This window comes from Galeopterus variegatus, unplaced genomic scaffold, assembly GCF_000696425.1.
Source record: "Galeopterus variegatus unplaced genomic scaffold, G_variegatus-3.0.2 Scaffold2336, whole genome shotgun sequence".
Classification (NCBI taxonomy): domain Eukaryota; kingdom Metazoa; phylum Chordata; class Mammalia; order Dermoptera; family Cynocephalidae; genus Galeopterus; species Galeopterus variegatus.
In genome coordinates, this window is record NW_007728447.1 from 242,677 (window position 1) to 259,187 (window position 16,511).

Consider the following 16,511-nt stretch of genomic DNA (forward strand, 5'->3'; position numbering starts at 1 on the left):
TCTTCATCACCCCTAAAGGAAATCCTATACTTATGTGTAGTCACTTTCCATTTCCCCTCTCCACCCCAGCTCCTGGATACCACTAATCTATTTTCTGTCTCTGTAGATCTGCCTATTCTGGACATTTCATATCAGTAGAATCATATGACATGTGGTCTTCTGTGACTGGCTTCTTTAGGACTGTAATGTTTTCAAAGTTCATCCCTATCACAGCATGTACTAGTACTTCATTTCTTTTTATTGCCAAATAATATTCCATTTTATGACTACACCACATTTTGGTTTTTCATTAGCTCATTGACATTTTAAGTTGTTTCCACTTTGGGGCTATTATGAAGAATGTTGCCACTAACATTGTATACAAGTTTTGGCACGGACATATGTTTTCACTTCTCTTGAGTGGAATTAGCTAGAAGTGAAATTGCTGGGTCAACTTTATGTTTAATTTTTTGAAGAACTGCCAAACAATTTTCCAAAGTGGCTGCAGCATTTTAGATGCCCACCAGCAATTTATGAGGGTTCCAATTTCTCCTCTTCCTCACCAACATTTTCATTGTCTTTATTTTAGCTATCCTAGTAAGAGTAAAGTAGTATCTCCTTGTGGGTTTGAATTTGCATTTCACTAATGACTAATGATGCTGAGCATCTTTGCATGCACTTACTGACCATCTGTATATCTTCTGTGAAGAAATGTCTATTCAAATCATTTGCCCATTTTTAATTGGGTTATTTGTTGTTGTTTTATTGCTGCATTGTAGGAGTAAGAGTTTAGATATTCTAGATATAATATTAGACATATGAATTACAAATATCTTCCTAACTACTTTTGATACATTTACAAATAAAGCACTTAAATTCTGAAAGCTTCTTGTGTTTTAAACTGCAGAATACGAAATACATATAGTTTTGCTATTTTTCCCTTTTCCTATATACTTATAAATGTCAGTAAGAGTTTTGAAGGTTTTGACAAAAATTTTTAAAAGTCACAGAACAATCATTATTTTTCCCACTGTGCACAGTTTCAGTTAACACAGTATTTTTACTATCCTAATTTAAAATATCTATCTTTATATACAGAAATGAAGGACAATCACTTTAATAAAACTCAAATTCCATTAAAATGAACTGAATAAACACAAACTAGTTTTAAATGCAAATTTAATTTAATTATAATTAGCACTAAATAAGCTATAAGCTAAAGGTCATTTTACTATATAGAAGAATTTATTGTTATTTATTTATTTATTTTTATTTTTATTTGTCTTTTTCCGTGTCCGGCAACGGATCGCAACCCTCAGTGTCGCCCCCGTACCGGACCGGGACCAGCAACGGGATTGCAACCCTTGGTGCTGCTCCCGCGCCTCGCTCAGCCAGCGAGCGGGAACCGGTCTGTATGTGGGATCCGAACCCTCGGGCAGGAGCGCCACCGCGCTTCCCAAGCAGCGCACTATCCAGTGCGCCACCGGGCCGGCCCTATTGTTATTTATTTATAAATATCCTATAGTTAAGCATTTAGTAATGAAAACACCTTAAAAATGAAATGATTTGTCCTGGAATCTATTTAATAAGGTTAGTTCAAATACGAGTGGTGGTACAAATGAGAATGAAAAAGTAGAAACAAAGCAAGAACAAAAGTACTTTACTAAAAGTCTTTATTAAAAAATTAACTTTATGGGCCGGCCCGGTGGCGCACTGGAGAGTGCGCTGCTTGGGAGTGCGGCGGTGCTCCCGCCGAGGGTTCGGATCCCATGTGGAGACCGGTTCCCGCTCACTGGCTGAGCGCAGTGTGGGCGCGACACCGAGGGTTGCGATCCCGTTACCGGTCAGTAAAAAAGACAAAAAGGAAAAAAATAAATAAATAACTTTATTAGATAACACTTTATTTTATATAACTGATGCTATAGTCTTACAAAATGATCTCTATTTTTTGACATTAACAATATCACCAAAATGTATTACTTAAGCACACATATGAATCATGTGCTATATTAGAAAACCAAATATTTAAAAAAAATTTTACTTACTCTTAGCCACTCTACCATATTTTCTTCAATTTCACTATCAGCAGAGATGTCTAATATAAGACGTCGCGTCAAATGAGCTTTGTGATATCTCATAAAAACGTCTTTGTTTTGTACATATTTAAGTACCAAGAGCTGTATGGAAAACAAAGTTACTTTCAATTCTTATACTCTTTGACATCTCTCTCATTTCAACCTTTCTATATCCCCCAATTGTCAAAATACAGAAATTTATACAAACATATATAGATAAAAGCCTACTAAATTACCCATCTCTTAAAAATAACCAGTCCTGATACATTTCTTTACTACCCTAAAAGTTAGCAAATTTGACTGTAACCAAATAACCTTTTACTCCCTATAAACATCAGTTTTTTTAGATTTTATATAAAATGTGATGATATACTTTACATGAAAATCAATGGTTCTTCCCCAATTTTTTCTTCTACCTATCTTCACTTTTTTCTGACACTAATCATCTCTCTTGGCCTTTTTGTCTATACTTGTCCTATACATTAACTTTTTATTTTTTTGTATTCCTGGGCTTATAACATTATGCTAACAATTGGGAGACAAATAAAAATGAAAGCAACTAACTCTTTATCTACTCTCATTCATCCCTAGCTATCTGTTTCGGGCTCTCACAAAAAGGAACAAAAAATTCCTAATCTCTCAACTATCATTCCAAACATATTGGCTCCACTCTCCCTTTTTCCCCCTCCTTTAATATAAGCTAGAATTTAACTGCCTAAAAAGAATCAAGAAAGAGAAAGAATTAAATGCTATTTTCCCCTAAGGCAGTTATAGAATAAAAGTTTTCTGATAGAAAAGTAACTGCCCAGTAGAGGACTTACACTGTAAAACTTCATAACATTAGTTGCTTACAGATACAGATTTTTAATTGATCCTATCACACGCACAGGAAGTCTCATAAGCAAAACATAAACTCAAAGTAAGGTAATTAAAAATTTTGAAATACAAAACATTTATGTACCACTTCTTTAAGCTTTGCTTCAATCTCTTCAGAGGTTAGTTTTTTGCTTAATGGTGTCTTTCTTAGCAACATGTCACAGTAATTGGCAAGCAGCTCAGGGCATTTTGATTCAGGCTGAGTTTTTAATCCTACCCTGAAAAACAAATTGAAAGAAGCTGATGAAAATTATGTTTGCAATTTTTTTTCTAAAGCCAATTTTTCACAAACTAATTTCTTTCTTCCTTTTTTTTTTTTTTTTTTTTTTTGCATCTGGCTGGTATGGGGATCTGAACCCTTGACCTTGGTGTTATCAGCAACATGCTCTAACCATGTGAGCTAACCAGCCAGCCTATAAACTAATTTCATATATCGAATAATCTACTGATTATTCAGTACTGAGCAAGCAAGATGTCTAGAGCGTGCATAATTTTTTTTTTTTTTTTTTTAAAGATGACTGGTAAGGGGATCTTAACCCTTGACTTGGTGTTGTCAGCACCACGCTCAACCAGTGAGCTAAACAGCCATCCCTATATGGGGTCCGAACCCGTGGCCTTAGTGTTATCAGCACCGCACTCACCCGAGTGAGCCACGGGCTGGCCCCAGAGAGCGTGCATAATTTAAGGAGGATTTCACTAGTAGGTTCCCATAAGCCCCAACCTTGCACTTGCAGAACCCTGAAAGTGAAAGCCTCCTTAAGTTTTGAACTCTAGGTGTCTCTCTCTGCATTACCCTAGTGCTGGCCTTGCCAATGATCTTTAAAAGATTTTATTCAGAAACCTGCTAAAATACTTTTAAAAAACTACATAAATTCTTAGATATTCAAAAGTTTAAGATTTAAAACTTTTCATTATTAATATGTTAAGATAAAACTGTTATTTCACTCTTTGACGTGTATGCAATGTTACCTGAATTCTATAGTGATGTGATATATACTATCATCCATTTAAAAAAAAGCATGAACAAATTCTTCTTAAACAATGAAGAATTTGTATCTCTATTTCACTTTCTTGACAAAATTTTAAAACCAGTTTATTGTATTTCTTTTCTTTCTTTCCTTTTCTTTTTTTAAAGATGACCGGTAAGGGGATCATAACCCTTGACTTGGTGTTGTCAGCACCACACTCTCCGAAGTGAGCTAACTGGCCATCCCTATATAGGGATCTGAACCTGTGACCTTGGTGTTATCAGCACCACACTCTCCCAAGTGAGCCACGGGCTGGCTCCCAGTTTATTGTATTTCTATGATTGAAAATTTTGTATTTATTCTTTATTCTACTTTTTAAAACATGTGTAAATAAATTTAAATTCAACATTCTAAAATTTCTTGTGCATATTAAAAATTTAAGTGTTATTTTCCAATGGTTGAGCTATTTTATATTGATCTATTATAAGTACACAAACCATCAAAAGAACATATGTGTGTTGGGTATACATACATACATACATACATATATATATATATATATATATATATATATATATAATATATGCATATGTAAAATTTTACTGGATGTGTCAATTTTTTTTTTTAGATTTACAGAAAAGTTGCAAAGACAGTACAGAGTTCTCATATACCCACACCATTATCCTCTATTATTAACGTTTTATGTTACAATGATTCATCTTTTTTTGCTAAAAGGAAAATGTATTTAATGTAAATATGTACATTAATAAACAAGAAAGATTTCAAATCAACAATCACCTTTGCACCTTAAGAAACTATAAAGTGAAGAGCAAACTAAGCCCAGAGCTAGCAAAGGAAGTAAATAATGAAAATTAGAGTATAGATAAAAGAAAGAGAAAATAGAAAAAAAAAAAAATACAAAAAAATCAACGAAACCAAAAGTTGGTACTTTGACAGAATCCACATAGGATGTGTCAACTCTTAATGCAGTGGATGTTACTTATTTCTCTTCCCAACTATGAGTCTAGGAATCAGCATTGATTCTATTTCTACTTTTTATTTTTATAAATTTATGTCTTTGCCTGAGAAATCTTACTCACATAAGTAGATGGGACTAGAATAATGATGTCACTCAATTCTTTGAGCACCTCTTGAGTAATTAAAAAAAAAATACTGATCTAACAGTAAAAATTATTTTTAACAATGCATATTTTTTTTTCCTTTTTGTCTTTTTTCGTGTCCGGCAACGGATCGCAACCCTCAGTGTCGCGCCCGTACCAGACCGGGACTTTTTTTCCTTTTTGTCTTTTTTCGTGTCCGGCAACGGATCGCAACCCTCAGTGTCGCGCCCGTACCAGGCCGGGACCGGCAACAGGATCGCAACCCTCGGCGCTGCGCCCGCACCTCGCTCCGCCAGTGAGCGGGAACCGGTCTGTATGTGGGATCCGAACCCTCGGTGGGAGCGCCGCTGCGCTCCCAAGCAGCGCACTGTAGCAGTGCGCCACCGGGCCGGCCCCAAACAATGCATATTTTTAATAGTGGCTAACATCAATTGTGTTGAAAGCAAAGATTTAGAAAGTATTGGACTTGCAAAAGGATCTGATATCTAACTCATAAGAAATTGTCTCTACGTCCATGCCAATATTTGAAAATACTCCTTTCTTGGGCAACCTGGAGTCTTTTATATTCCAAGGCAAAGCATCATAGTAAGAATCAAGAGAGGTATGCCTTTCTTCACAAAGAAATTGCATTACTTCTACCACAGGGCTCAATTTCAGAAATGAGTGAATGTGGAAGCTGAGGATGTGGAAATTGATATCTTTGAAAGTATACACATTGGCATGCTCTAGGAGAGTCTTTCTGTATCTCCCAAGGTAGGAGTTCCCCACTAACAAATTTCACAAGAATCTATCCATCTCTTCCAATCTATTTGCAATGCCAATGCCTAGTACTGTAACAACCGAAGTGCTTTATATCCCTGCCTTCAATTCGACCTGTTGAGAAGATAGCTATTAGTCTTATACTGTTGTTTCTTTGAAGATAGTGTCATTTTTTCCCCTTCTGGCTGTTTTAAACTTTTTGTGTTGTTGTTGTTTTTCAGTTTTAAGCTGTTTTATTGATGCAACTGTGAATGGTCTGATTTGTATTTATCTTACTTGGGATTCGCAGAGACCCTTTAAATCTGTGATTTAATATATTTTGCCAACTTTTGAAAATTTTGGTAAATATCTCTTCAAATATTGTTTATAACCTCTTTTCTGTTCTCTGTGATTACAGTTACAGACATTTTACCTTTTCTCAGGTAACAATTTCACCTATTTGTCCACTATGTATTTTTTCATTGATATTTATTATCTAAGCTAATATTCCTGAGATATAATTCACTTATTTAAAAAGTACAATTCGGTATTTTAAAAGTATACTCACAGGGCTGTACAACCATCACCATAATCATATCTTAGAACATTTTTATAACCTCAAAAAGAAACTCCAGGGCTGGCCCGGTGGCGCACTGCGCTAGTGCGCCGCTTGGGAAGCACGGCGGCGCTCCCGTCGAGGGTTCGGATCCCACATACAGACCGGTTCCCGCTCACTGGCTGAGCGAGGCGCGGGGGCAACACCAAGGGTTGCGATCCCGTTGCCGGTCCCGGTCCGGTACGGGGGCAACACTGAGGGTTGCGAACCATTGCCGGACACAGAAAAAGACAAAAAAAAAGAAACTCCATACTACTAGCAGTCAAATCCCATTCTTCAGCTATCTTCCCCTCCCAGACTCTGACACCAACTAGTTTCTGTCTCTATGGATTTGCTGATCTTGGACATCTCATATAAATGTTATCATGCAATATGTGGTCTTTTGTGACTCAATTCTCTAACTTAGCATGTTTTCAAGGTTCATCCATGTTGTATTAAAATTTATTTTACTACACAGCACTAGTAATATCATAATGAATGCTGGACACTGTATATAAAAGAATCACAGAGGCACAAGATCATGTTATATTAAGAGTGGATTCTCTCTTTGTTTTGTTATAAATGGGACTGATCACTTTAATCCTATTAGGAACTGAGTTGGTTCAAGGCTGGGTTAGCCACTGAATCTAAGGAATGTCCCTCCTAGCCTTGCAATTAAGAGTCCAGTGGGTTCTGTCACTCTAGTTGTATGTGACCACAAAAGCTCTAATGCCTCCTAGAAACATCACTCAGCCTGGGCCACCACACCTATATTCTCAGCTGATACTTCTCTTCAGGGAAACATAGTTACAAATCTGCAGCTAACCTCTGTAAGGGTCTCTCAAATTTCTCTAAGTTTCAATCCTTTTGTCATAGTTGCTTCTATAGCTCCTTGATAACGTTAAAATTACTATTTTCTAAATTTACCTGATTTTTCTAGTTCTCAGTGGAAGCACTGGCCTACCAAAAACAACTCCATTCCTCCTCAGAAGTGAGTCTCCCAAATAACCTGGATGCTACTACCAGTTTATTCTTCTAGAACATCATCTCCCTACACCTATGTTCTGCTAACTGAATTATGCTAATGGTTCTTATTTTATTCCACAGAAATTTTCTACTTTAATTCAGAGCTAAAAGTAGAACACAGTGACCTCAGAATCAGAAAAGAAGGAGAAACCCAGCAATCCTCAATTCTAGAAATCTATCCCATAGATACAGGTTACATATAAAATGACAAATGCACACTATTATTCTCTGTAGTACTAATGGCAATAGCAAAATATCAGAAACTATTTAGTGCAGCAATAAAGTACCAGTTAAATAAACTATGGTACATCTACCGGACAGAATGCCATGCTGGTATTAAGAATAATGAGGTTATGAAGAACCCATAGCTAACATAATAATGGGGAAAGACTGAGAGTGGGCTGCTAAAATAAGGAATGAGACAAGGATGTCTGAATTCACCATTGCCAATCATTACTTTACTAGAAGTTCTAGTCAGAGCAACTAGGCAAAAAATACATGCATGCATACATATATGAACAAATAAATAAATGACATCCAAATTGGAAAGGAAGAAGTAATTGTATCTCTATTTGCAGATGTTATGATCTTGTACATAGAAAATCTGAAAGAATCCACAAAAAAAAACTAGTAAAGCTAATTAAGAAATTTAGGAAAGTTGCAGGGTACAAGACTAACACGTAAAAATGATTTGTTTTATCAAAAAAAAAAAAATTAAAGAAACAATTCTGCTTATAATAGCATCCAAAGGAAAAATATCTAGGAAAAAACTTAACCAAGGAGATGAAAGACTTGTCAACTAAAAACTACAAAACATTGCTGAAAGAAAAGACCTAAATAAATGGAAATACATAAACACATCCCATTTTCATGAGGTGGAAGATATAATATTAAAATATCAATATTACCTAACGCAACCTACAAATTCAATGCAGTCCCTCTTAAAATACCAATTGCCTTTTTCATAGAAATGGAAAAGCCAATCCTGAAATTAATATGGAATTTTAAGGAGACCCAAATAGCCAAAACCATCTTGAAAAAGAACAAAGCTGTAGCATTCACACATTCTGATTTTAAAGCTTACTACAAAGATAATAGTAATCAAAACAGTGTGATAGCGGCATAAGGACAGACATATAGACCAATGGAATTCAATTAAGCCTCCAGAAACACACACACCCCTGGCCAATTGATTTTTGATAATGGGGCCATAACCATTCAGTGCGTACTGAGACAACAGGATCTCCACACACAAAAGAATAAAGTTTATCCTTTATCTCACACTATATACAAATATTAAACTCAAAATGAATCAATGACTTAAATATAAGAGCAAAACCATCTCAGAAGAAAACATAAGGATAAATCTTCATGATCTGGATTTAGAAATGAATTCTTAGATATGATTCCAAAAGCACAAGCAACGAAAGAATAAACTGGTAACTGGACTTCATCAAAATTAAAAGCTTTTGTGCATCAAAGGGCGTTATCGAGAAAGTGAAAAGACAAACCCACAGAATGGGAGGATATATTTGTAAATCGTTCATCTCATAAGGATCTGGTACCAGAACATATAAAGAACTCTTACAACCCACGAAGACAAAGAATCCTATAAAAATAAATAAAAAAATAAACAGAAAGAAAAAAAGACAACAATCACAATAATTCCTTGAACTTGTTAGGAGAACAGATATGATGTTGATGGAAGTGGGAAAGGGCCACAAAAATCAACTACATTGTATAATGATTAAAAAAAAAAAAAAAGGCAAAGGACTTGAACAGACATTTCTCCAAAGAAAGTACACATCTATAAGCACATGAAAAGATTCTTGAAATCATCAGGCATTGGGAAAATGCAAATCCAACTACTTCATGCCCTCTCTAAGATGGTTATAATCAAAACACTAAGGATGGAGAGTAATCAGAACCCTTGATGCTGGTAGGAATGCAAAATGGTTAGGTCACTAAGGAAAATAGCATTGTGGTTCCTCAAGAAGTTAAACAAAGAATTCCCATTATGACTCCTAGGTATATACTTAGGTATATACCACTCCTAGGTATATACTCATAAGAAGTGAAAACAAGTGTTCAAAAAAAGTACATATACACTCATGTTTACAGTAGCACTATTTACAATAGCCAAAAGGGGAAAACAGCCCAAATGTCTGTGGGATGAACTGATAAACAAATTGTGGTATAAACATACCATATTATATACATACCACCATATTATTCAGTCATAAAAAGGAATCAAGTACTGATACATGCTACAACCTAGATGAACCTTGAAAACATAATGCTAAGAGAAAGAAGCCAGACACAAAAGATCACATATCATACAATTCCATTTATAAGAAATATCCCAAATAGAAAAAACCATAGAGGTAGAATGCAGATTGGTGGTTGCCAGAGGCTAGTGAGAGGGGAGAATGGGAGAAGCTGCTTAATGGGAAAGGAGTTTATTTTATTTTATTTTTAAAGATGACCGGTAAGGGGATCTTAACCCTTGACTTGGTGTTATCAGCACCATGCTCACCCAGTGAGCAACCGGCCATCCCTATATGGGATCCGAACCCGTGGCCTTGGTGTTATCAGCACCATGCTCACCCAGTGAGCAACCGGCCATCCCTATATGGGATCCGAACCCGTGGCCTTGGTGTTATCAGCACCATGCTCACCCAGTGAGCAACCGGCCATCCCTATATGGGATCCGAACCCGTGGCCTTGGTGTTATCAGCACCATGCTCACCCAGTGAGCAACCGGCCATCCCTATATGGGATCCGAACCCGTGGCCTTGGTGTTATCAGCACCATGCTCACCCAGTGAGCAACCGGCCATCCCTATATGGGATCCGAACCCGTGGCCTTGGTGTTATCAGCACCACACTCTCCCAAGTGAGCCACGGGCCGGCCCAGAAAGGGGTTTATTTTGGAGTGTTGGAAATATTTTGGAAGCAAACAGGAGTGGTGGTTGCACAACACTGTGAATGTACTAAATGCCACAGAATGGTTAACTTTATATTGTTTGAAGTCACCTCAATGAATTTTTTTAAAAAAGAAAAAAAAAAAAGGAAGAAGTTAAACTTCAGTAAGAGCTGTGTTCAGTATAGCTTGTGTTGGATGAATCTACTTCCAGAAGACAATTACAAACTGAAAAAAAAAATTTTTTTTTTTTTAAAAACATGCCATGAAGGCACTGAATAGTGACCAAACACAGGCAAAAACTGGAAGAGAGTTACACTTTAAAGAAAGGAATGGTACTGAGTAAATTTCCAAATTGTAGAGAATTTTGCTTGAGGGAAAGTCTAAGTCAATGCCACCTGCAGGGCAGCCTAAAATTCAGATAGAAACCTGCAGTCTTTCCAGTTGAATGTCAGGATAGAGTTCAGATGATGTTAAAAGAAACCATTCTCTGTAACATATCATTCACACATCCAGGATAAACTCCAACACTATAAAGCATACAAACATACATGAAAATGTGATCCATATGCAAGAGGAAAAGCAATCAATGGAGATCAACCCTAAGATAATCCAAATGTTGGAATAGCATCCTTTAAAATAAGGATTTTAAAGAGCTATTATTACTGTGCTCAAAGACATAATGGAAAATACATCAATAACAAATAAATAAAAATATGAACAGTGAAACAGAAGCTAAGAAAAGAGCCAAACAGAAAATTTGAAAATATGTGAAATTAGGGCCGACCCCGTGGCGCACTCGGGAGAGTGCGGCGCTGGGAGCGCAGCAGCACTCCCGCCGCGGGTTCGGATCCTATATAGGGATGGCCGGTGCTGCCGGTCACAAAAAAAAGAAAATATGTGAAATTAAAAATTCACTTGAGGGCCGGCCTGGTGGCGCACTGCTATAGTGCGCCGCTTGAGAGCGTGGCGGCGCTCCCGCCGAGGGTTCAGATTCCACATATAGACCGGTTCCCGCTCACTGGCTGAGCGAGGTGCGGGTGCGACACTGAGGGTTGCGATCCGTTGCCGGACACGAAAAAAGACAAAAAAGGAAAAAAAAAAAAAATTCACTTGATGTATGTAACAGAAGATTATAAATGACAGATGAGTCAGTGAACTTAAAACTGGATCAACAGAAATTACCTAACCTGAGAGAGAGAGAGACAAGGATTGAAATAAGCTAGAGTTTCAATGACCTGTAAGTCATTACCAAAGAATCTAACATATATGTGATTGGAGTCCCAGAAGAAGAGAAAGTATGAGTAGAAAAGTAATAGGCATAAGTTTCCAAAATATGATGAAAAACATAAAATTACAGATTCAGGGCCGGCCCAGTGGCGCAGTAGAGAGTGCGCCGCTTGTGAGCGTGGCGGTGCTCCCGCCGAGGGTTCGGATCCCATGTGGAGACCGGTTCCCACTCACTGGCTGAGCGCGGTGCTGGCGCAACACCGAGGGTTGCGATCCCGTTACCGGTTAGTAAAAAAGACAAAAAGGAAAAAAAAAATTACAGATTCAAGCTCAGCAAATGTTGAACAAGATTAAAAACAAAACAAAATGAACAAATAAAAACACATCATAGTGAAATTAATGAAAACCAAGCATAAAGAGAAAATTTCAAAGTAGTCAGAAAAACGAAATATACAGTGGAATGATGGCACAAATGACATGTGACTTCTCATCAGAACAGTGGAGATAAGAAACAGCAGAATAAGTTTAAAGTGCCATAAGAAAAAACCCCTGTCAACCCAGAATTCTACGTGCAGCCAATATACCTTTAATAATGAAAGTAAAATCAGTTGGTTAGAGTGCAATATTAAAACATGCAGGTCAAGGGTTTGGATCCCTGTACCAGCCAGGTGCCAAAAAAAGAGAATGAAGGTAAAATAAAGATATTTACTGATAAATAAACTTTAAGAGAATTAATCGCCAGCAGACCTATGCTACAAAATGCTAAAAGAAGTTCTTCAGGCTGAAGAGGAATAATACCAGAAGAAAACTCAGACTTTCAGAAAAGATTAAAAGCACTAGAGAAGGTTATATGTGGGTAGACATAAAAACACAGTCTTTTTAAAACTCATGAAATGTTTAAAATACATATAACTGTTTAAAGCAAAATTTTAACATTGCACTGTGTAGTTTATAGCATATGTAGATGTAATATATATCAACAGCTTAAAGGAAAGGAGGGAAATGGAAGTATATATTCACAAGGTTCTTACATTTTACATGAAGTGACATGATAATAACTCAAAGTGGACTGTGAAAAGTTAAGGATGCACATTGAAATCTCTAAAGCAATCACTATAAAATAATTCAAGTTAGCTAAGAGGCCAAAAAATAACTTCAAATGGAAATCTAAAATATATTCAATTAATCCAAAAGAAGGCAGGAAAGGAACTAAAAACAGATAGCACAAACTGAAAGCAAAGAGCAAAATGGTACACCAAATCCAATCATATCAATAATTATATTAAATATAAAGGAACTAAACACTCAAAAGGCAGAGATTATCAGATAGGATTAAAAAAGCAAGACAGCAGGGGCCGGCCCAGTGGCTCACTCGGGAGAGTGCGGTGCTGATAACACCAAGGCCCCGGGTTCGGATCCCATATAGGGATGGCCGGTTCGCTCACTGGCTGGGCGTGGTGCTGACAACACCAAGTCAAGGGTTAAGATCCCCTTACCAGTCATCTTTAAAAAAAAAAAAAAAAAGCAAGACAGCAAAGGGGCAGTGGTGCTTGCCTGTAGTCCCAGCTACTCAGAGGCTGAGGATGGAGAACTGCTTGAGCCCAGGAGTTCTGGGCTGTAGTGCACGATGCCAATTGGTTGTCCGCACTAAGTTTGGCATCAATCTGATGACCTCCTGGGAGCTGGGGTCACCAGGTTGCCTAAGGAGGGGTGAACCGACCCAGGTCGCAAACAAATCAGGTCAAAACTCTTGTGCTGGTCAGCAGTGGGTTCATTTGTGTGAATAGCCACTGCACTGCAGCCTGAGCAACATAGTGACATCTTGCCTCCTTAAAAAAAAAAAAAAAAAAAAAAAAAGCAAGACCCAGCTATATGCTGTCTATAAGAAACAAACATTATATTTTAAGTAAAAGGATGAAGAAGGATGGAGAAATATACCATGAAGATAGCGAACATAAGAAAGATGGAGTGCACATTCTTTTCAAGTGAACAAGGTATGTTCAACAAGATAGGCCATGCACTGAGCTACAAAAACAGGAGACCTTAAATTTTGACTGAAATCCCAAAGAATATGTACTCTAACCACAATGGAATTAAATTAAAAATTAATAACAAGATATCCAGTAAACCCTAAATATTTGACAATTAAAACCATACAACTCTGGATAACACATGGGTCAAAGGTAAAATTATAAGGGAAATGAGAAAACATTTCTAACTGAATAACAATGAAAAATATCACATATCAAAATTTGTGGGATACAATTAAAGCAGTTCTTAGAATAAAAATGAAAGTTTTATGATGCCATAGAAAATAAGATATAATATCAGTAATTTGAAGTTCTACCTTAAGAATCTAGGGAAAAAAAGAACAAAGTAAACACAAACAAAGTAGAAGGAAGGAATAATAAAGATAATGGCAGAAATCTAAGAAACAGAAAACAAGGCAATAGAGGAAATTTAAAAGTCAGCTGATCATTTGAAAGCAACAAAATTAATAAACCCCTAGCTAAACTGATCGAGACAAATTACCAATATCAGAAATGAAAGAGGAGCTATAACTAAAGATCTTATAAACATAGGCATTAAAAGGATAATAAGGTTTCTTCCTCCTCCCATACTTTCCCAGACAATTCAGTTCTAAGGTATTGGCACAGAATAAGGTACACAGTCACACATGTGGGTGATTTGATACGGGTGTTGGAGCCCAAAACAGTTTGAGGTAAATACCCAGATGAATGGTAGGTCCAATAGGGGGTGGTGGAGCACAGTGGGGAACCCAAGCAGGGTGATAAGTACATCCAAATGTGGGGGTGGCCTTGTGTAGGGTATCAGTGAAAGAGCTGGAAGAGAGGAAGCCTTCCATACAAGGAGAAGGTCTGGTACAAGGGTACTTCAAAAAGTTTGTGGAAAAATAGAATTAAAAGATATGAATCTTTCCATGAACTTTTTGAATTATCCTCATATAAGCTGTAAGAGTCTAAGCAAGATGGATAGGGTGTCCACACAGATGGACAGCTTGGTATTTGATGTCAAGAGGCTGACCAGGGTAAAAAGGGCATCCAAATGGAGGGACAGCTGGATGTGAGGTGCTGTGACCCAAAAGTGTGCTGAGGATGGTGGCCATGCAGAAGGATAGACTGAAGCCCATGCAGAGTGAAAGAGCCATCCATACAGGGCTGTATCTTTAAGTGTCCACTGAGAGGGCCTAGGAGCTGTGACACCCCGATAGCAATAAACACACTTAACACCGGATCTTGTCCACTAAAAACCACTGTCCACTAAAAGGAACCAAGGCTTCATGGAAAAATGGCCAATTCTGAGGCTAGGCAAAGGAAAATACAAAATGAGCCTAAAGCATCTTCATGCACCATAAAGAAAGAGTTTACTGTCAAAAGGACCCAGAGTTCAGCTCCCACTGATATCTAGAATAATTGGAAAATAAAAATAAAGAATCACAGTAAATTATAACCCACTGAACAAAATAGGAAACTATGAGTCCATATTGATATGATAAATAAAAAATTTGATGAGGAATGAGATGTTTACATAGTTTCGAGGTAACTCACATAAATAATTATAGAGAAATAGAGTAATATGGCAGCAGAGAGATCTGGCAGACACCAGCTTAATCAAGTGATCAGACTAAACAAGACTAATAGTGGAGTAAATCAGAATCGTGCACCCCCAGATAAAATGCAATAGGAACAAAGCTTCACTTCTGCCAAAGATGCAAACCTGAATCTAATCATAAAGAAACATCAATTTAACACAAACTAAGGGACATTCTACAAAATAACTGGCCCATGATCTTCAAAAGTGCAAGGTCATGAGAGTCAAAATAAAGACTGAGACCAAAGATCAAAGAAATGTGACACCTAAATGCAACACGTGATTCTATTTTTGCTATAAAAAAATTTATGGTCCATTCATGAAATTTAAAAGGGATTTGAGGAGTAGATGATAGTATGTACCAAAGTTAATTTCCTGATTTTGAAAGTAGCATTGAGATTATGTTTGTAGAAAATACACACAAATGTACTTGGAATGATGAACGACTTACTCCCAAATGGTTCTAGAAAAAAGGGTTTTACTGTATTTGCAAAGAGAAAAGGATAATAAGGAAATAGTAGTCACAACTTTATGCACATAAATGTGACAACTCAGAAGAAATGAAGAAATTCCCTGAAAAACACACTTACCAAAACTAAACTAGATTAAATAAAAAAATCTGAAGAGCTCTTTATCTATTAAATAAATTCAACTTGTAATAAAAAAACCTTTTCACATAGAAAACTCCAGGCCCAAATGGTTTTACTTGTGAATTCCATCAAGCATTTAAGAATGAAGTAGTACCAATTACACGAACGCTTTCAGAAACATACAAAAGGAGGGAATAACTCCCAACTCTTTTTATACAACCAGTACAATCCTGATAACAGAAAATGATGAAGACATTCTAAAAGGGAGAACTGTAAAAGCCATAAAGATCAGTAAAGAAGAGGTAAAATCTTCCATGAATACAGGATGGAAAAAAAGAACAAAATTATACTACCCAACTTCAAGACTCACTACAGAACTATATTTATCATGTGGTGGTAATGACCTAAGGGTACCCAAATAAATCACTGGAATAGAAGAGAGAGTGTAAAAACAGATCCACGTTTTTAAGTCACTTGATATTTGATAGAAAGGCATCAAATGCAATGGGGAATAACAAATGGTGCTGAAACCATTTGCTAACCAAATAGGAAAGAAAAAAATAAATAAAAAGAAAATCAACCCCTAACTCACACCTTACACAAACACCAATTTAAATGAATCTTAGACCTGAACGTGAAAGCTAAAATTATAATGCTTCTAAAAGAAAACAAAGAACATCTTCATGTCCTAGGGGTAGAAGCAGATGAACAAGGAAAGCAAAAACCATAAAAGAAAAGCAGAAGTCTTTTTTTTTTTTTTTTTTTTTTTTTTTTTTTTT

The 16,511-nt window shown here is 36.7% G+C and overlaps 1 protein-coding gene across 1 annotated transcript in view; it reads right to left on the bottom strand.

The window, feature by feature from the left end:
• CUL5 (cullin 5) overlaps positions 1-16,511 on the bottom strand; it is a 64,629-nt gene that overhangs the window by 14,365 nt on the left and 33,753 nt on the right. The window contains exons 10-11 of the mRNA XM_008581370.1: positions 3,016-3,148; positions 2,025-2,156 (exon numbers count right to left, since the gene is read on the bottom strand). Coding sequence (XP_008579592.1) covers positions 2,025-2,156; positions 3,016-3,148 — 265 coding nt within the window. The remainder of the gene's footprint in view (positions 1-2,024; positions 2,157-3,015; positions 3,149-16,511) is intronic.